This window comes from Tarenaya hassleriana, unplaced genomic scaffold (assembly GCF_000463585.1).
Source record: "Tarenaya hassleriana unplaced genomic scaffold, ASM46358v1 Cleome11, whole genome shotgun sequence".
NCBI lineage: Eukaryota > Viridiplantae > Streptophyta > Magnoliopsida > Brassicales > Cleomaceae > Tarenaya > Tarenaya hassleriana.
In genome coordinates, this window is record NW_010961290.1 from 3309762 (window position 1) to 3330973 (window position 21212).

Consider the following 21212-nt stretch of genomic DNA (forward strand, 5'->3'; position numbering starts at 1 on the left):
AGGCTTACATCAACTCGAATCAATTCGAGGGTGAAGGGACACTTTTTCTTCCATTGTTCCCTTCCTTGATGGATTCGAATATTCTATGAATTCGGCAGTTTTCAGAATATGCGCGAACAATTGCGATGTGGCTTGTGTGAAGCTTGGTTCTGATTGAACAAGTTAATGAGAATTGTATCCAATTTCGGAATTTGCATCGGGGATTGAGTGAAATTGTTGATTCGTAAGAGTGAGCATGAAGCAATGGAATGGTTGGTTACATTTATGGATCAGAAATTTTAGTTAGATTAGCATACATCACAAATTTTTTTTTGCGTAAAGTATGAATCTTTACAATGTTTCTTGTAGGACACTCCAATTTGTGAATTTGAATCCGATCTTAGAAGAGATCGATGAACAGAGTAACCATCTATCTGGTCCTGATTGATGGTAAGATCAAGTTTTCACGCTTACCTTGAGGGGTAAGGTATCATTTTGTTCCACTTTTTGGCATGTTGTTGATGATTTCTACTATGCAAATGAAGTGTTCTTGACTAAACCGAAAGCTGAATGCAAAATCTATTTGAAAGGAACATTTTTTTTAAGAACCAGATCTGTAGACCAATCAGACCAGCAGGTGAGGTGGTGATCGTGCTTTATTTGTCCGCGAGATGACACGATTGGATCCACATGACCCATACTTTGCTCTGGAGAGAGAGAAAGAGAGATAGAGATGCCAGAAATGCATGGACATTTCCACCAAAGATTCTTGAATTCTTTAATTAGCAAATGCTCCTGCGGACTTTTCTACGTTGGCCCCTCGTATTTCTCTAAAGCGTCCCTTTTCTCCTCTTTCTTTTGTCATTAAAAAACGAGAGAGACAGTAAACAGAGGAAAAGGAGAAAGGAAATCAGAGAAAGCCCTCTTCTTTCTTTCGGAGACAAAGAAAGAGGACGGTCTGAAACTTTCTCTCTTTTCCAGAGCCCAAAAGAACAAAGAAGAGAGAGAGAGATATGAGAGAGATCATCAGTATTCACATTGGGCAAGCTGGGATTCAGGTGGGGAACTCTTGCTGGGAGCTTTATTGTCTCGAACATGGAATCCAGCCCGATGGCACCATGCCCAGGTAAATAAATCTATACACACACAAACACATGTATACATTACATTGTTTAATGCATATGGGATCAGATTTGAGTTCTATCCATGATTTGGGATCTGATTTGAGTTTTCAGAAGCAGTCTCTCTTGTCGTAGGTAATATAGATTGACACCCGTCTCTCTTTTCGTCCCAAAATTCATGATTTTGCCAACAATTTTGATTCAGATTGAATTTTTTGAAATGGGTTCCCTTTTCCTAGGCTTGATGTCGAAGATCGGGGAAGATCTTATTGTTTTCTGAATAATGTCTCAATCCCATCGTCGTATTATGAATCGCCACTAGGGTCATGAACCAGATTTAGATCTTGTCCCAATTCCGACCAAGTAACAGATCAAAGGTTGACATTGCTCTGCACAGAACTGCTCTGCTCCTCACGTTTCCTTGCAGATAAATAACAAAAACTCAAAAAGAACAGATCAAATGAAGAAAAAAAGCATATTTGATCTGATAAGTTACTGTAAAATGTTTAATGGATTATATGTTATATGGAACAGTATAGCCTCCTCTTGGATGTGAATTTTCATGCATTGCAGCCGGTGATTTATGTTATTTATCTTGTATCATTCTTTTGCAGTGACACTACTGTGGGTGTAGCTACTGATTCATTCAACACGTTCTTCAGCGAGACAAGTTCAGGCAAACATGTCCCAAGAGCCGTGTTTGTTGATCTTGAACCTACAGTCATCGATGAAGTTAGAACTGGCAGTTACCGGCAACTCTTCCATCCGGAGCAGCTTATCTCCGGCAAAGAGGATGCTGCAAATAACTTTGCTCGAGGACATTATACAGGTATATGTCCTCTTGATCAACATGATTCAATCTAGGACTTCTTTGAAGAAACTATCGATTAATTGTTCGTACCACAATGCAGTTGGAAGGGGCATTGTCGATATTTGCCTCGACAGAATCAGGAAATTGGCGGACAACTGCACTGGTTTGCAAGGGTTTCTGGTGTTCAATGCTGTCGGAGGTGGCACGGGATCTGGCTTGGGTTCGTTGTTGTTGGAACGCTTGTCCGTTGATTATGGGAAGAAATCTAAACTCGGTTTCACCATCTTTCCTTCTCCTCAGGTACCTGCAAAATTTTCTCTCCTTTTATCCCTTCCGGATAACCTGCAGGTTTAATATAAGCATGCCCCTACCCTTGAAATCTTTTCTTTTTCCTCGTCATGTGTAGGTTTCTACGGCGGTTGTGGAACCGTACAACAGTGTCCTCTCGACTCATTCTCTCCTCGAACACACTGATGTCGCAGTCCTTTTGGACAACGAAGCCATTTACGACATCTGCAAGAGGTCTTTGGACATCGAGAGACCAACTTACACAAACTTAAACCGCTTGATCTCTCAAATCATCTCTTCCCTGACAACCTCCCTTCGATTCGACGGTGCCATAAACGTGGATATAACAGAGTTTCAGACAAACCTTGTCCCTTACCCTCGGATCCATTTCATGCTTTCATCCTATGCACCCGTGATTTCAGCAGCAAAAGCCTTCCACGAGCAGTTGTCAGTGCCCGAGATCACGACTTCCGTATTTGAGCCTTCGAATATGATGGCAAAGTGTGACCCGAGGCATGGGAAGTACATGGCTTGTTGCTTGATGTATCGTGGAGATGTCGTGCCAAAGGATGTGAACGCGGCTGTTGCATCCATCAAGACCAAACGGACAGTTCAGTTCGTTGACTGGTAATGCTGTCTTCTTGTCTAAAAAAAACGTTTCCTCTTTGGTTTTCCCCGATCTAGCTAATGAATGGTGGTCGGTCGGGACCGGCATTTTTATCAGGTGCCCGACTGGTTTCAAGTGCGGAATAAACTACCAGCCGCCGACTGTCGTCCCGGGAGGGGATTTAGCGAAGGTTCAACGAGCGGTTTGCATGATAAGCAACAACACGGCGGTGGCCGAAGTGTTCTCTCGGATAGACCATAAGTTTGACCTCATGTACGCGAAACGTGCGTTCGTCCACTGGTATGTAGGGGAAGGCATGGAGGAAGGTGAATTCTCCGAGGCTCGGGAAGATCTCGCTGCCCTCGAGAAAGATTACGAGGAAGTCGGAGCTGACGGTGCCGAGGACGACGATGAAGAAGGCGACGAGTATTAGGAAAAGCTGATGATTTTCCGGGTGTTTCTCTATTCTCTGTGGCCTTTCGTTTTTTGTTCTGAAGATGTACATGTTCGTTCGTGTATCTTCATTGGGTTCTCCATCTCTCGTTTGTTTTTTGTGGTTTTATCTGTGTGTGTACATTGTTTTTGTGATGTCTTGAATTGACAACCTGTTTGAAAGTTTTTGTTTTTATTATTCTATTGGTTTTATGTAGATGTCGATATTTAGATTACCTTTTCAATAACTTAGTATGGTTCTCATTAGGAGTTATTAACCAAATAACTAAACCGAACTGAAACAAATAAGATATAATCGTAATCAAATCGAATCTGACATAAAATCAAACGGTTATAATTTCTCTAAATCCGAAAAAATTAAAACCGAACGGATTATAAAAAATAACCGAAAAAATCGATAATTTTTTTGAAAAAATAATTTTTTTACAACAAAAAAAAACGAACCCGAACCGAATCAAAGTTTATATAAAAATCTAATGGTTATAATTTTTCTATAACCAAAATAACCGAACTCGAATATAATCAAATCAAACCCGAATCGAAACCCGAAATGACCACCTGTGGTTTTCATATTGGATAACAAGACTTACCATGAACAATATAAAATGGATCAACGAAACAGCAATCTGAGAGTGACACTACGTAAAATGAAAATAAACCAATGTCTGGATCTCACTGACAAAGCATTCCTAGTGTAAAAATTTCAGCAAATGTCAAGATCTCACTTCTTTCTCATTTCGAAACGACAAAGGGGAGAGAGAGGCAACAAGAGAGAGGAGACCTCAGTTCTTATTCTCAGTGTTACTCTCAAGTTCCCTCCTCAGCTGAAGAGAGAAGTCGTCGTTCACATCGTCGTCGTCCCAGTCGTCTTCCCATTGCTGAGTCACTTCCTTCACTTCCTCCTTCTCTTCCCAATCTGCCACCATCCCCAACAAGCATAATTCAGATCACTTATATGCAATAAAAACTGTTTTGATCAGTTGCAAAGTGCCAAATTTGTAAAGATTACAGAACTAGGATGAGCTGCCCAACATTTAGGTATATGTAGATGGAATTGAGTCCGAAAAGCTAGAAATCTAGGACACGGCCACTGTAAATATGTGCATAGGGTAGAGCTTATACAAAGGAGTAGACGTTGAAAGAAATTTTTCTGCTTTGAATGACATGGGAACAATAACTTGGCAAGAAACATATAATAGCCAAAGGGCAGTGTACAAAACTCGGCCTAGCAGTAGCACATATCCTAAGGTCATCAAACAGAATCGATTACCACATTCCAGCACTCATACCTATTGAACCAACTCATCCGAGACTACAGTTATCCGTTTTGGTAATGTGACTACCAATTCTAAAACTGAGACTTCACCGATTTACCAATGCAAGCATCATGCATAGCATGACAATTCAACGGAGAACTTAAACGAGTAGATTTCGATCATCGAGTATCAGAAGACCCTACGCAAGATTTTTAATCCCTGATATCCAGAATACTGTACATGTTGGCCACTTGGCTTGGCAGACACAAAACATACCACATTAACCGACTCAGAAATAGTATGCAAGAGCTTGGAGCTTGTTATCAATAAGTTTTACAAGATATCATGCCACACGAAGCGAAGAAATCTAGGTCACATGCTTCAAAAGATAGAGCAATGTTCATTCCAAAGCAAAAACATCTATCAGGTTTTGACAGATTCGAACCCTTTTATGCAACCCAGAGTATGCAAGTTGACGAGTCTAGCAGTCTAGTGAACCATCCTAGGAATCATTAATTCACTGATCCAACCTGAAATCCTAAGGACTGAATCGTAGAACGAAGAACAGAATCATCAAAACCCTCACCTTCGTCGATCTCAAATTCCTCAAACTCATCGTCGTCCTCGAACAAATCCATCTTTACGTCCTCAGTCGCCGCCTTCGGCTCCGCCGCCATCGTTGCGGGTTATCTCAGGAAATGAACAGAACCAGATCGAAAACCTACGAGGACAACGACCTCACAAACCTATAAACTTCCAAAATCAAATCACGCAGACAACGACAACAATCGAAGAACTTTGAGCGAACTTCGAAACCCTAAGTACGCAAATTTTTCTACTTACAGAGATTTTTCTCGTCGCCTTGCTCGAGAATACGGACATGTGAACTGTGGAGGGAGGCCCAATAATATATCTTTTTTTTTTTAACAAAAACAAAATAAAAAAAAAAACAAAAGACGGTAACACAAAACCGGTTGGTTCGATTCGCCAATTTCATTCGGTTTAGTTATACCATCTGAACCCGAAGCCAAACCATTTTTGTGTTTGTCACCGACCTCCTCTGGGTGGTAGCTCATTTGTACGTCTTTCTCTTTTATTCGATGTTTTTTTATTCTTTTTGTGAATCCAGAAATGGTAAATATTCAAAAGCTTTTGTATAAATTGGAGAAAAAAAATATATCAATTGCTTGTTTCTTAAAAATTTGATTTTCTATAATATGATGAAAAATATAAAAGTTTCTTATAATAGCATTTTCCACAATTTAATATATGACAGTCATGTGGGTTAACAATTCAGCAGACCACTATCAACCTGCTAATTTGTACCCTCTAAGGTTGTATAAATATTAATATACATACATATAAATATACATATATCCATGCATATACTCGTACATGCATACATACATATAGAAATGCGCATACATATATACATACATACATACATATATAGATCTAACAGAGCCAAACCCACATCTAGAGATTCAATAGAAAACCAAAGAAACAAATAAGCTTTTGAAACATTGATACAAAACCACCATCCAAAACTGATTAGGCTATTAGCCCTTTTTTTTGGTCCACAACATTACCATACAAAAAAAAAAGCCCTTCAAAACTTTCCCCTTCTTTCTGTGGGGCATTAACTCATTCACCACCCTTCTGGTTTCAGCAGAGTTACCACCCCATGAATCACATATTCATGTCCATACACACATACACACTTTCAGGATCACCAACCACTGAAAACCCGAAATCAAACTTACACGACGTAGAAGAAGAGGGCGAGAGTTAGGACGAGAGGATGGATTGGAGAAGGTGCTGTTGCTGTGGTTGTAGAGATGACCATGTCGAAGCTAATGCTGATGGAGGCATTGTCTGTTGAAGCTGCCTCAAGATGTTGATCATCCTCCTCACCGTTTGTTCCGTCGCTAGGTTATTTCCTTCGCATAAGACCTGCCCGAAAAAAAAAACAATTTGAAACATCGTTAAGTGTCGGTCAAATCTCTCCACCAGTCTCGGGCAATGCATCGAGAGAGCTTGTAAGTACCTCAGCAAAGACGGCCACTATTTTGGGAAGATATTGATGGTTGGGGCCTAATAGATCCTGATCAGATCTGATAAAAGAAAGCACGATTCTTTCAGCACGATAATCTGAACCACGAATTGTAACATGAGGGCAGGCAAACGAAAAGATATCTCTACCTCTCGACCATCGAGCAAAGTTGGTCATGTACAATTTTCGCCTCGATCGTGTCCCCTTTAATTGGCAAGCAGTTTAACCAGGCAGGAACAATCTGACAGATGTGAAAATTGAGTGACAATTCCATACCAGAACACAAGATGTATGATGCTTCAAATTATTAGATGCATGCCATGCAATCACTACATCAAAAAGTTCTCTTTCTCTCGTAACTAAGACTAACAAAGTTTGCAAATGCTGCGATAACTGCGTTATAGATGAGCTAAAATCATAAGAGAAATATGAGATGATAAGCCTGAATTTACCCTTCCTGCATCGATGCTTTCACGGTGGAACTGACATATTTTTCCAAGAGCTGAAACAGCATTGTCATAAGCCATTACATTGTCTGAATGCCGAAGTAAATTAAATTTCATATTACACAAAAAAAAACGGCATTCTACGCAAATTAAAGAAAATATGACCTTGTGCAAAGCCTCCAGCAATTCAGGTATTATATAATCGCTCAATTGTTTAACATAGGAATCATTACGGCCTTGAGATAGCCCTTTCTCCACAGCTAGTTTGGCTGAACGCAACAGCTCAGGCATACCTGTTTGGAAAAATCAATAATGCAAATGAAGCCCCAAAAAATAAAGTTCAGAAAAGTGATGCAGTACTCCAGGTTCCAACCTGATACTGCGGCCTTCCTAACTTCTTCATGGAAATAAAACTTAAGGAGAGGAACCAAAATAGGAGCAACCTGCATTGTCATGATAATATGAGGATCTGGAACTTCACAAAATTTCAAAATGGGAAACTATTATAGACTTTATAGTGTAATGCGAAGCGTACCTGATCAATCCATGGGAAAAATCCTTCTTTCAGTTCATCCGCATAGCAACACAGCATGTTACAAGCAGTAGCTTTCTCTTCCAAGACGCTAGTTTTGATCCCAATCCTCTTATCACCAAGAGTGATGGTTTCAATACTGAAATAAAAATCAAGCCCACTGAGCTGAAATACAAAAGAGATGGAAAAACAAGTCGTGTTCTAAATTTTAAAGCGTTAGGATGTCTAACTACAACATCCAATCTGGAAAGGGCCTCTGCAAAGGGAAATGGCGACAACAGACAACTACGTTACACTGTTATTACATGAGAAATTGATTCGTTCAGATACGGATAATCTAAGGCGAGTAAGAAGATACCTCCAACAAGAGGTCTGAAAACAGATCCACCAAACTCAGCACAGACACCGATCCCATAGACAGCAGCCTGAAATGTGGACAAAAAAAATCAGCTCCAAATCTCAGACAAAAAAGAAGAAGATAGAAGCAGGTTAAAGAACATACCTGACGAACATCAGTATTTTCATCGTTGCATGCTTCCAATAGGAAAGGAACATATGTATCATAGTATCTGCTTGAAGCATTTTTTTTCAAAAGATGAGGAATCTGATACACAAACAAATTGGGAGATAACTGTCACAAAAATGAAAAGTCCATACCTAAGAGCTGCATCGCGACAATGCTCAGCAACATCATCAAATATACAAATAGCTATTCTCTTTTCCTCTGCTGTTCTATCACTACCCTGCATAATGCAAGACAAATATTTCATTCTCATCCTCAGAGAAGAAAAAGGATCAAACAAAGTCGTTAAATGCATGCATGACCATAGGTAATCAGTAATCTTTCTATGATTAGCACGGGACTTATTTCTCGCAGTTGAAAGAATCAAAGAATCCACAAACTTCCAGCAAAAAACATTTAAGTAGAAGAGTCACGAAAGAAAGCACTTACCAACATGGGAGTTATGTAAGATGAGAGCTCATCAAACATGGGAAGAAAAGAGGTCTTGAACGTTTTTATCAAAGTACCCAGCAAATCACCAATCTTCATGAAAAGAGAAACACCAAGTTAAGAACAATTATATTCTCCAGTGAAAGGAAGAATTCAAAACCACAGAAATGGATCCTACTTGATCAAAAACTTCTTCCTCTTGCTCGTTTTCTTCTTTAAGTATCTCACTTTCTTCTGCATCAAAGTCTTCTGCTCTGGCTCTTTCTTCTCGCTCTGTCCGCCTAGCTGAGCTTGCTGTTACGACCTGCTTCATTTCATCAACAATACCCCTCACTTGGCTTTCATCTAGCAGGTTTCCAGAAACCTGACACAAGCAAAGAGAAGCACTACATTTAGATACACTCGTTTCCTCTAGACAATAAACAAGGGTGAAATACACTTTGCTGGCTAAGCAATTCTAAAAATTCTGGCAAAAATCAAGAAAGACAAAACTAGGGATATCCTCTAAAGGACCAACACAGTTCGTATCCCCATCTAGTGGGGGTGCTGGGGAAGGGAATATACTAGGTCACCTTACCCCTACATTTTAATGCAAAGAGATGGATTCGAATCCGGGACCTCAGACCCGACGCTAAATGGTTTTACCGCTGAGCCAAGTCGGCCCTTCTAGTGATATCCTCTACTTCAGAAATTATCGGCATGCTATATAATGGTGAGAGACTTCAGTAAAACATTTCAATATCTAGATATAATATATAGTGAACCGTGCATGAGTCTTATTCCAAACATCACAACTCACATCAATAATTGGGAAAACTTAATTTACTGCACTACATACATGATAAGCTGAAGTGCAAACAGTACATGTAGTCCATTAGATCTAGAAGTCTAAGACCAAGACTCAGCTAAAGCACAATTACAAACCTGTACACATTCATTCAATGCATCCAACATGCTTGCACATATCTCCACTTCAGGCTCCTGTAGTTGAGTTGAGGAAAACCATAGTAAATTAAATTTCATATTACACAAAAAAAAACGGCATTCTACGCAAATTAAAGAAAATATGACCTTGTGCAAAGCCTCCAGCAATTCAGGTATTATATAATCGCTCAATTGTTTAACATAGGAATCATTACGGCCTTGAGATAGCCCTTTCTCCACAGCTAGTTTGGCTGAACGCAACAGCTCAGGCATACCTGTTTGGAAAAATCAATAATGCAAATGAAGCCCCAAAAAATAAAGTTCAGAAAAGTGATGCAGTACTCCAGGTTCCAACCTGATACTGCGGCCTTCCTAACTTCTTCATGGAAATAAAACTTAAGGAGAGGAACCAAAATAGGAGCAACCTGCATTGTCATGATAATATGAGGATCTGGAACTTCACAAAATTTCAAAATGGGAAACTATTATAGACTTTATAGTGTAATGCGAAGCGTACCTGATCAATCCATGGGAAAAATCCTTCTTTCAGTTCATCCGCATAGCAACACAGCATGTTACAAGCAGTAGCTTTCTCTTCCAAGACGCTAGTTTTGATCCCAATCCTCTTATCACCAAGAGTGATGGTTTCAATACTGAAATAAAAATCAAGCCCACTGAGCTGAAATACAAAAGAGATGGAAAAACAAGTCGTGTTCTAAATTTTAAAGTGTACTCAGTAGGCAAGTTGTTTGATACAACGCATGATTCCTCCCATCAAAATACCAAACATGCAATGTAACCATGACAAAATGTAAGCAAAATGGCCAACCAAAAATTTTTTTTAAAAAAAGGCAAGTGGACAAGTAAAATGAATAAAGATTGTTCCATAATTCCATTAGAGAAAGACTAATGAACCACAACTAATAACCAAGGTGGACTAACGACAAAATCATAGAGAATGGAGCCTTATGAGAATGTAATTGAAGCAAATAGCTCTACAGTGTTTCCCAAAATCACGTGTTATTCTAGAATATTATGGAAGCAACTAAAGGGCGAACTAGAAATAGCATGTATACTGAAGGTATTTCAACAGAATAATTGAGATGCCAAAGCTGGTATTAAACAATTCAAAAACAAATGTAGCACCACTACATAACAAAAAATACCTATCATCTTCATCATCAATATCAGCATCTGAATCAGCAGATGTAATGGTTACATCAGGCTTAAGCTGCGCAGATTGAAGCAAAGGTGGCATGACTACACTCATGTAAGGGAGAAAATCCTGCCCAAGGCATTTGCAGAGTCTAGCCCAAGCCTGCAAATTGTATTTAAAAGAAAAGGTCAGAGAAATATAATTATAGATTCCTCTAAGCCTCCTCCTGACACAAGAAAAATGGAAATCGGGAAATGTAAATGTTTTTAATAGTAAATTCATGCATCAAGAACACATAAACATGCCTGTAACATGTAGCTCGTGGTTGGATCATCCGCTTCCAATTGAGATCCTTGTAATGACATGAGCACTTCCATGACCTTTCCACCCGAAAGCAATAATCAGTCAATAAGGATCGACAATATAGAGAATTTCCTTCAGTGGATATAAAAATGGACCCCAAAACAAATGAAAAAAAATATTCTAGAACATCACCATTTTCAAAACATATTTTGAGTGAGATTTTTTTTTCAAAAGAATCAAAACAGAAACTGTGTTTATGTTTACCTGCTTTGCATCATCTTTAAATTTTTCTTTCCCAACAGCCATTCCAACCAAACTAATACACTCCATTGATTTAGCGCGCAACATACGATTGGCTTTGTCATTTGCATTCACCAAAATAGCTTTCAAGTAAGGCATCACGGCATCATAGTATTTTTGGAACAGCTCCTGTTAGAAAGACAATTTCAGATTGAAGAGTATGGAACAATAATCCGGACTTGCAAAGGGGAATATATATGTGTGTGTGAGTGTGTGTACCTGCGAAGAGTCAGCAACTGATGCTAAAGCAGTCAAAGCACCCTCTTGTACCATTTGTTTCCCGTTCTGCATCAAACCCAAAATATCCAGAAATAAGATGACATTCAAAATGTAATGTGGCCAACAAAAAACACCTCCAACACATACAAAAACCCACCATGGGAAAACCTAGACGTAATACCTCAGATTTTCTGACATTCGAATAGAGAAAAAGGAAAATAAGCAGATACAGTGGTACCAACTTTCTAGGAATTAAATTGCCGGTCAATTCTGTGATCAATCAATAGTTAAGACTATAAATAGCTAAAAATTTGTGTAAAGTACCATGGTTTGGCATGTAAATGTCAAACGTGAGATTTGATTTTAATGAAGGCATACAAATCTGAGAAACCATTTATCCCTTTGGGATTAGTAAACTTCATGGGACCAAGTTTGTTCCACCAGAAGACTAAATCTTGAAACATGCCATTTAGCCTCTGAGACATAAGGCAAGAATGTCTAGGAGACATTACGCCAAAGACTTGTCTTCCAGAAATAACAAACCAGCCCGGACCTTCTACCTATAACTAATAGTAGTAACATGCATCAATCAAGTAACAGAACTTTAAATGAAAGGCATGAAAGACTACATACCTGAAGAAGTACGAGAAGCTTGCTAACAATCCCGTCCAGATATGGCGTCAAGATCTCTGGGGTACAATTCTCACTGAAATTTAGAACAGCAGAAGCAGCATGTGCCTGCACCACACAGACAGAATTAGCTAGTTAAGACTAATCAAAAAAGAGAAAATGAGGACATCTCCAACAGTAAGTGCCAGATGAGGAAAGAAACCAAATGAGAACTTCATATTTGCTGTGGTGGATTTAGGTCTACAACCAGAACAATGCTCCTTTAACGTATTTCAGAATCATTTACAGGCAGGCCACTAGAATACTAAATAAATAAAAACCTGAACTCGAGGACTTTGAAAATCATCCATGGCTCCAGCCAATGCGGGAAGCACAGACTGATGGTATTGATTTTGCAAAACAGGTCCCAAGTCCGTGGACAACTGTCCAATTGCATTGATAGCTGCCCATCGGACACGAGGATGAGGATGCTGAAAAGAGTTCAAAACCATAGAAACCACCTGTTCCAGGTTCCGTGTCATGACCTGCATCAGAAACAAAAATAACATAAGAGAAAGAAAAAAAAAGATAACGCAATGGGAAGGTTATGCTCATAAAAAGATAGCTGTAATTCAAAAGAAAATAGAAATCAGTGTTGAACTAAGGCGAACAACCATACGATTTCACAAAGCCAAATTAATAGTAGCATAAAGACATTATAAGGAGCGCAACTCACAGGAAAGACAAGATACCACGAATAACGAATCAAAGAGCAAATAGAATAGATTAAAAAAAAGTGAGGAGTCCACTATAAATAATTAGCTGCTTGTATAATCACTTAGTTCAATATGATTTCCACAACTTATGCGCACTACAAGTAATTAGGATAGAAGTGCTAGTAAAGTATCCTTAGATTCATTACATGATCCAACCTTAAGCAATCTATCATTTTCCTCGTAACTGTTACTTATTCTCAACTAATCTTGCCTTTTTCTGTTTACCTCCTTAGTTCATGTCATTGAAAGGTTTACAGGTTAAGAGGATTAACGATGGTTACTTTACCTAATGCTACCAAATTATCCTACCTTAAACCATTTGCTGAAAGCACAAAAAAACCCAAAAGCAGTGAAGAAACCCTCACCTTTGAGCAACCTTCTGCGATTTGGGCAACAGCAATGAGAGCAGCATGGTGCTTCTGCCACTCTGGAGCAGCCAAGAAACTCGAGAATACCTCGGACGCAACAGGAACAATAGTGTTCCCACCCAAAGATATGGCAAGCCTGTCCAGACATTCTTGTCCAAACCCATAGTTGCTTGTCTCGCCGGCATCCTCATCCTCAGTCTCAGCACTATGCCATGCTGGGTCATCCTCAATATCCAAAAGCATATTCATCAACACTTGAAACAGTTTGCTGATAAACTGTGGCAGCTTCCTCATCATACCGGGAGCCCTCTCACGTGCTTCAGCTAACGTGATGACGAATTCTATAGCCAAATGCCTTGTTCCTTCTTCCAATGACTCAGCTTCCGCAATCTGAAGCATTGAACCAACAACTTCAACCAATTGCCTCCTTAGAAACCTAGGTTCAGTACCAGCAAGTTCTATCAAAAGCTCTAACGCTTCCTGTGCTGTCGCTTCTTGACCAGAATTCAATGCCTCAGTCAAAGTCTGCATCATCAGAGGCAACAAATCCTGGAACAAATCTCTATCCGAGGCACTAGTCAAACACTGGATAAAATTGATGGATGCACCTAACGCCGCAATTCTAACATCCGCAGAGGTAGAGCTTCTCAGCGACTGAAAAAACACCGAATGTAATGTGGTCAGGTGAGGAATTAGCGTCTCACCAATGTACTGAGCCAATCTCGAGAAGATCAACAGTGAGTATTCTTGGAGATTAGGACTGTCTGCGGCGGTGACGCACTGGAACATGAAAGGCAACAGCTCCGACCACCCGTTCTCCGGCAGGACCGCGGATGCGAGCTCCGAGATTGTGTCACAGAGCTTCTTCGCTATAGATTTCGAACCCTCCTGTTGAAGTGACGCGAGGAGAACGGATTTAAGCGTGGACCGAGTCGACTCAGCGAGCCTCGGATAGACAAACGCCGGGTCATCGTCTCCTACGCGGGTGAGCTGCTTCCGGAGAAGAATCGCGGACATGGCTCGAAGCTCGGCGATGGCGGAGGAATTGAGCGCGTGGGCAAGCTTCAGGACGAGCGAGTCTGGCTGAGCTTGCTTGCAGAGATTGAAGAGCGACTCGGCGTGAGAACGTTGCTCGTTGGAGGAGGACATGAGATGGGTAATAAGGGTTTCGAAGTGGGAACTGTCGGGTCCGAGGAGGAGGGAGAGCTGCATCTGGGTCTGTTGATCCGCCGCCATGGATGCTAAAGCTTCGAGTTCCGGCGACAATCGGAGACAGCGATCGGCGGCGGAGAAGCACGAGAGTATCCCGAATGGTGGAGAATAAGATGAATGAAGGAATAGAACGATGAGGCAGCGGAAGAGAGGTTTACAAGAGGGGATATTAATTAGGGGTTTCCCCGTTTTCGGTCCTCAGTTTCGTAGACATACGATTTGCATACGGTCAGTATACGGTTAATTGTGGTAGTAAATATTTTAAGATTCTATTTTTAATCATTGAATTTGAGTATATATTTATTGCATTTTTTAAGGAAGCATTAAAATATTGTACGAATTGTAATTGTTATTTACCTTTAGAAGCATTTAATTTCAGCAGGGTAACCAAAAAAATAGAGAGAATCACAAAAATATCGAAAATACAAAATTTAGAGAGAAAAAACTAAACTGAAAAAAGGAAATTTTTTTTTATGCAAATTGGTCTTTTTTATTCGCTATATTTTTGTAAGGAAACATTAGAATATTATGCCAATTTCTATTCCTGTATATAATTTTTATAAAATTAACTGAAAAGCGTTTAATTTCACCAAGGTAACAAAAAAATAAAAATTTCATGCTTACAAAGAAAAAACCAAATCATTTGACCAAATTACAACAAAACACTCATATATATATATATATATATATATATAATAAACATCCTTTTTCACAATCAAATTTCACAAGGAACAAGGCAGAATGGTGTGTTTGATCCAAGTACAAGAATATATAACAAAAATACGCAAACGCCATTATGAAGAAACAGTTTCTGGTGATTCTCTTCAACACAAACCTCAAAAAAAAAAAAAAATGTTCCTCAAAGATCATCAATGTCGTGAGAACTCACCGGAGGAGAGACAGGCGGTCAACCATCCATTTCGGTCCGAAACTTCTTTACATTAGGCGCCGTTCTTGTTCTGCCATGGCTTGAGAACACCGACAACGATGACGGCGACGATGATGAGAAGGATGATAATGGCTATGCACATCCATTTCCTCGAGTTCTTCTGCAGGCTCTTTGCTCTCTGCAGAGCCGTGTTCCCCGACTGTACATGATCCACCGCATTCGACACCTGTTTCCCACAGCCAAAAAAACACGTTGATGGATTGGAGATTGAAACGAGCGAGGGCAGCCAGCCCGGTGCACATAGTATCCCGGGAGTCCGGGGAAGGAACGCACCACAAGGGTGTACCTTGCAGAATATTAAGCTATACTACATTGAACATAACTAATTAAGTTCATAACGTCATCTCATCTGATAATATCTTAGTTCGAAGTTGGGGTTGAACCTAAGATGTTTCTCTCATTCTCTGTTAACAATTTGCGTCAGGGAAATGGACAAGAGACTTGCATATCTCCTCATCCACTTGGAGTAAGAGAAGCAAATTATTATAAGAACTAATTCTGATTTACCTGGGATTCTATGTTGTCAAGCAGTTCTCCTTGAGCATCAACCAAAACCGCCATGTCCAGAAATATCTGCAACACCGGAAAAACGAGGAAAGTGTAAAGACACAGAAAGCTACTCAAGACCATACACGTTACAAGAAGAGCAAGGAACTGCTTGTGTTTCTATTCTGAATCTTATATTTGGTGGATTACATAATAGACGGAGCATGTCACACATTCAAACTTTATAAAGCAGAAGAAACCAACGTAACAGAATACAAGAGCTGTGAATAAAAAGAAGTAGGCAATGTAAGATATTTACAAAGCCCGCAAAACAGTTTTTTTGGTACGAGAAGCCAAACAAGAACTGAGAGAAACAATCAGCTCCTAAGGTTGAGTGATTGCTAAAATTTGTCAGAATCTCAGGATTTTGTATGCAAACAAGTCAAAAATCAATGAAATTAGCATAGCATACCTGCTGTAAGTCCAGAAGTTTCTTTTCCAAGTCCTTAACAGCATCATGACGCTCTTGAATTTCAGCCAACGTGTCCATTATCTGCGAGGAACATACATCGTCAATTTCAAAACCAAAAAAAAAAATCTCAAATGAGTCTCCAACTTGCTCTATTGGACACATTAATAAATTTGAAAACCTTGCATGAGGCTCTCTAATAAAAAGGCATACTGGGAGGAAAAAGGAATTGAGAATGACTAGCACTCTTATAAGAGATTGAATGTTACAAGGTAAAAGCCCAAACCTGTCCTCGTCCCTGCTCTTGAATAGCTTTTTGAAAGATTTGTTCACTGTCTCCAGTTTCTATCAATTGGTCAATTGTCTGTTCATTATGGAACAAGAACATGAGCTTACATGGGATAAAATAGTCCAAATATTGAGCGCCAAAACAAAGGGGAGGAAAGCCTTACCTCTTCATCAGCTCGTTGACCAGTCACTAAATATCAAGCAAAAACAACACATAAGATTCATATCCTGGAAAGACTGATGATAAAGTAGAAGGCATAGTAAGTCCATTTAGTCAAAGCATTGCTATGAATACCTGTAAAAACACGTCTTTCCACCACTTCCCGATACTCTTGTTGTATGTTCTCTCGTAGAATCTGGGAGAAATTATGATCTTAATTTCATAAGGAAACAACTATTCATGTACCAGAACAATTAAGTTTTTTTGTTCCTAACCCACCTGAAACTCAGCCATTTTGTCTTTCAACTTCTTTTTTAAGGAACTGGAACAAAAGATATAAGTTCGCCGGGGTCAAGCCAAAGAAATTATAAATGGGCATAGTTAAAAGAAAAAGAACAATGAATCAAACTGTCCGTCAGTCCTTATTTTCTAAAGAGATCACATTCTGAACACAGAAATGAAGACGTGTTCATACTTGTATCACCCATATTTGCATACAATGATAACACTTGTCTGAAGAAATCAAAAGATAAACTCTAGACGAAGTAGGATGACAAAAAATTCTAAGCCTGATATGTGAGTGTTCAAGGCAAACATTCCTTCTTACTATGCCTTGATAACTCTTAAAGTGAAAAGTTGGAGTCAAAGGATAAGGTTATAATCTAAGAAGTATAACAAATTCTTGAAAAGAAACAAGATGCAATTCAAAGAGAATCTGCAGCAGGTTATAGCTGTCCCTAGCATAAGCTAGAATAAAACCAAAAGGGTAAAAGAGGATATAAGGGAAAATGTTTGACGAACACTCACAGAGTAGTTGCTGTTCTCGATCTGTCTACACCAGATCCTTTTCCACATCCAGGCTTCTGTCTATTTGCTAAATTCTAGATCATTTAAATGAATAATATCAATCTAAAAGGGACAATAAGATAATCAAATAGCATAAATCATATAGATACCGAGGTAATTTTCCTACCTCTCTGTCCAGCTCCTCAAGTTTCCCCTTTATGAAACGGGCAATACTTCCAACTTCGTCCACGTCTTTTTCCATTTTCTTCTTTATTGCTGCCCATTACATAAGGAGCAATTATCATCTACAATGTGATGACAAACTTCTCACATCCAAGCTAACAGTGTTAGCCTAACACTACAGTCTTACAGCCCCATGACACCCAGAATCCTGGCTGCTCAGAAGTCATCAATGTTAACGTTCGTCCTTTGTCATCCACAGGGACTTCGTTTGACTATTTTTAAATTTTTATTCAACATCAACATCAACATCACCTTAATCCCAAGTTTTTAGTCACCCACATCCTCAGCGTGAGATTACATTATGCCAAGAATCAAGATAGATCTACTGCTCAGTTTATGTTTCCAGTGCACAGAAATATATGCTTAAACTTAAGCTCAATAAAAAATCCAAACTTGAGAATCTTTAGAAGCAAAGTTCAATACTTATTTCCACTGTGGTGAAAAAGGGTTGAATAAATGAACTAATCTACCTTTCATGGAGGGAGCTTTAGTGACAGCCTTTGACTCCTCATGGGCAGCCTGCAGATAAGGTGTCAGACAATGGTCTCATAAGTTCAATCGAAAAGTGACATTGGTCAGTCAGTCCTCACAGTTGAAAAAGGCTAATACGATGAGTTGCTGAAAGCTAATAAGATGAGTTTAAAAAAAATGCCATAATACCTGAAGCTTCTTTAGAAGCTTATCTAGCTTCTCATATTGTTTGTCAATTTCCTGAACCTAAAAAGACAGAATGAGAACAGTAAGATATAGCAAATAATATTGAAGCATAAGCATTCTATAAAAGCCCATAATTGAAACGATTAATTACCTTTTTGAAGAAATCTTCTAGTCCTTGATCTCCAGGATTCGACTGTCCTTGTCCCCCTAACTCGATATCTCCACCTCTAGAAGATTGACCCCGAGGGAGCTCAAACGAATCCTGTGAAAAGTAAATAAATTCAACTAAAGAATACAGAACAATTGATCAAAGACTAAAGCCACCAGTATACCTTTTGTCCCTACGCTTCTCAAACTCAACCCGGACCCCGATACATGAATTGAAATATATTCCATATTTTTTCGATTAAATTTCAGAAGAACCGGACACATAAATCAATTCTGCATGGCATATTAACTTCAATGTTCATCAAGTATTGATGGATTGTGGAAATATATTTCTTGGCTAATATCTATAAGACCGATATCACTTAAGAGTCCTAAAGACCAGCATCACCAATCTGTGCATACAGTCAAAAGGCCAAAGGAAAACCTGACCAGTCAATACTATGAATGTTACAGACAGTAAACGAAAGCACTGCACTGATAACCCGTGTGTGGCCCAGATTTTGCTTCCACGAGTTGATTGTTTATAGATGCACAAGATAAAGAAAAGAGACATAAGTCAACATTCAGACCCAAGAAACATGATGAAGCCTACATTCTGCACTATAACTGGAAACCTTCACATGAAAAGGATGATCAGATGCTGAAACAAACACAGATTATCATCGATGCCTATCGTTGTTAAATTAAAATTGCGGTAATCACGGGTTTACTTGTCAGCAATATTTTGATAAATGACGAAGGCCAAAGCCCAGGATCTCCTTGCTTGAGATAAGCAGATATTAAACACTCCAGTTTAGTTCCATGTAATCTTAAGAAACCCAATACTCAGAATCTCAGATAAAAAAACGTTCCTCTAAACTGATATAACTTCAGCAGAAAGCTATCGATTGGATTAGCCATCAAGATCTAAACCATTCACATTGCAAAGTCAAAGCATGAGAATTTCTCCATAACAATCACTTTATCGGTAACCAATATCGAAATTGCGGGACCAGGTTTTAACCCAAATCCTTTTCTTTGAACCCAGATCAAACTGTATTGTCGTATCAGCTAAAATCAGAGAAACCCACGATAAATTGATCTCAGCAGACTCAATTAACAGTCGAAATCTTTTATAATCTGCCTTCCCCGCGATCAAGATGCAAACCCCAAAACCAACGAGTCCCAAATTCAGAATCTTACACTCCCCACTCGATGATCGATCAAAACCGGACGCATCGAACGAACGACTTCAAGTAAATAATAAAATTGACGAATTTAAGGCAACCCAAATGTCTCAAAGAACAAAGAAACATCAACAGAAGTCTCACCTTGAGAAGATCGTTCATTGTCGAAGCGAAGCAATGATCTACACCCAAAGTCCGAAGGCAAACAGTGCAACAAAAGAAAATAGTAAGACTGGGAGATCTATATGTTTTTGTTCGAATTTCGCTCCTTTATCTCCCTGTCCTAACTGCAAAAAGAAAATCAAAAAGAAAGACAGAAAGAAGAAACCAGGAAGGCTTAGGGTTTTAATTCGAAAATGTGAAGTTCTTGGGGTTTGGGAAAGAAAAAAACAAAGACGAGAATGAGATTGCTGCCTATCTGTTTTGTATTTCAATGACGGGACGAATAAATGGAGGTTGGCCGTCGAAAACACATGGGGTCCACATGAAGAAAATTAATCAACGGATGATACCTGTTAGGTGTAGCAAAGTAAGTGCACATGCGTCGCAGAGGATTATGCTTGTTTGGGTTTTCTTCGTTTCTGAGAAAATAAGAAAATGAGCAATGACAAAACTACCCTTCACGGAGTCTTGGCCGGACAGGGTAAGGCATGTCTGAGAATCCGTGGATAATAAACATGAACATCAATGTAGATACGCATACTATATATATAGAATACATGGAGGTATATTATCATGGGCTTGGTGCTTGCAAGAAAATCGGATTTTTATATATGTTTCTTTATTTTTGCTTATTTGGGTTTTCTTCGTTTTTTGAGAAAATAAGAAAATGAGCAATGACAAAACTACCCTTCACGGAATCTTGGCCGGACAGGGTAAGGCATGTCTGAGAATCCGTGGATAATAAACATGAACATCAGTGTAGATACGCATACTATATATATAGAATGCATAGATGTATATTATCATGGGCTTGGTGCTTGCAAGAAAATCGGATTTTTATATATGTTTCTTTATTTTTTTTTAGATAGAAAAACTTGAATTAAAGTGTTAGCCCTCTTTTAAAGAAAAAATCTAATTACGCGCATTTTTAATTTGTTATTTGAGATTTGAAATTTACCAATATTCATAAATGAGTATCCACATTTTGTTTTGATATGAGCACTATTTTTTTTATTCAAAACTAATTTAATTTAAAAGTTCTTGGAGATAATATGTTTAGAAAAAAGAAATAATAAAATGGAATACATAATAAATTTGAATAAAAAGATATAAAATCCACCTAAATTTAATAGATATAATTTTTATCATAAAACCTTTAAATTTTAGATATTTGAATTAAAATCAAATAATACAAAATTACGTTACGGTTCTGTTTTTCTGAAATGAAAAAGATATTCATTTATGTAAAATTACGTTAGTTGGTTAGAAGTCAGAAATGTTACATAACTTTGGATGAAGGATTCCACTCTACT

The 21212-nt window shown here is 38.8% G+C and overlaps 4 protein-coding genes across 5 annotated transcripts; 1 reads left to right on the plus strand and 3 right to left on the minus strand.

The window, feature by feature from the left end:
• Positions 1-373: 373 nt before the first annotated feature.
• LOC104805766 (tubulin alpha-6 chain-like) lies at positions 374-3449 on the plus strand. Its single transcript, XM_010530437.2, has 5 exons — positions 374-1105; positions 1715-1929; positions 2012-2211; positions 2318-2826; positions 2924-3449. The coding sequence occupies exons 1-5, from the start codon at positions 993-995 to the stop codon at positions 3237-3239; spliced, it is 1353 nt and encodes a 450-aa protein (XP_010528739.1). The 5' UTR covers positions 374-992; the 3' UTR covers positions 3240-3449.
• A 351-nt stretch (positions 3450-3800) lies between these two features.
• Positions 3801-5452, minus strand: LOC104805767 (protein DELETION OF SUV3 SUPPRESSOR 1(I)). 2 transcript variants are annotated; one of them, XM_010530438.1, is made up of 3 exons: positions 5359-5452; positions 5102-5236; positions 3801-4175 (listed from the first exon to the last, which is right to left on the minus strand). In XM_010530438.1, exons 2-3 carry the CDS (start codon positions 5190-5192, stop codon positions 4042-4044), a joined length of 225 nt encoding a protein of 74 aa, XP_010528740.1. In that variant the 5' UTR covers positions 5193-5236; positions 5359-5452; the 3' UTR covers positions 3801-4041. The 2 variants fall into 2 exon arrangements, with proteins under 2 accessions (XP_010528740.1, XP_010528741.1); XM_010530439.1 differs by having other exon boundaries at positions 5102-5261; positions 5359-5439.
• Positions 5453-6014: 562 nt separating this feature from the next.
• LOC104805768 (importin-5-like) lies at positions 6015-14389 on the minus strand. Its single transcript, XM_010530441.2, has 21 exons — positions 13151-14389; positions 12351-12554; positions 12034-12138; positions 11401-11466; positions 11146-11310; positions 10884-10958; positions 10589-10740; positions 9940-10075; positions 9778-9847; positions 9570-9697; positions 9423-9479; positions 8677-8862; positions 8499-8591; positions 8204-8289; positions 8049-8115; positions 7905-7971; positions 7760-7802; positions 7021-7114; positions 6718-6809; positions 6563-6629; positions 6015-6468 (listed from the first exon to the last, which is right to left on the minus strand). The coding sequence occupies exons 1-21, from the start codon at positions 14387-14389 to the stop codon at positions 6304-6306; spliced, it is 3357 nt and encodes a 1118-aa protein (XP_010528743.1). The 3' UTR covers positions 6015-6303.
• Positions 14390-15054: 665 nt separating this feature from the next.
• On the minus strand, positions 15055-20149 carry LOC104805769 (syntaxin-132). Its single transcript, XM_010530442.2, has 13 exons — positions 19882-20149; positions 18555-18665; positions 18407-18463; positions 18217-18265; positions 17691-17779; positions 17525-17598; positions 16997-17039; positions 16853-16913; positions 16722-16747; positions 16556-16633; positions 16273-16353; positions 15822-15887; positions 15055-15480 (listed from the first exon to the last, which is right to left on the minus strand). Exons 1-13 carry the CDS (start codon positions 19897-19899, stop codon positions 15307-15309), a joined length of 927 nt encoding a protein of 308 aa, XP_010528744.1. The 5' UTR covers positions 19900-20149; the 3' UTR covers positions 15055-15306.
• Between the last annotated feature and the right edge of the window lie 1063 nt (positions 20150-21212).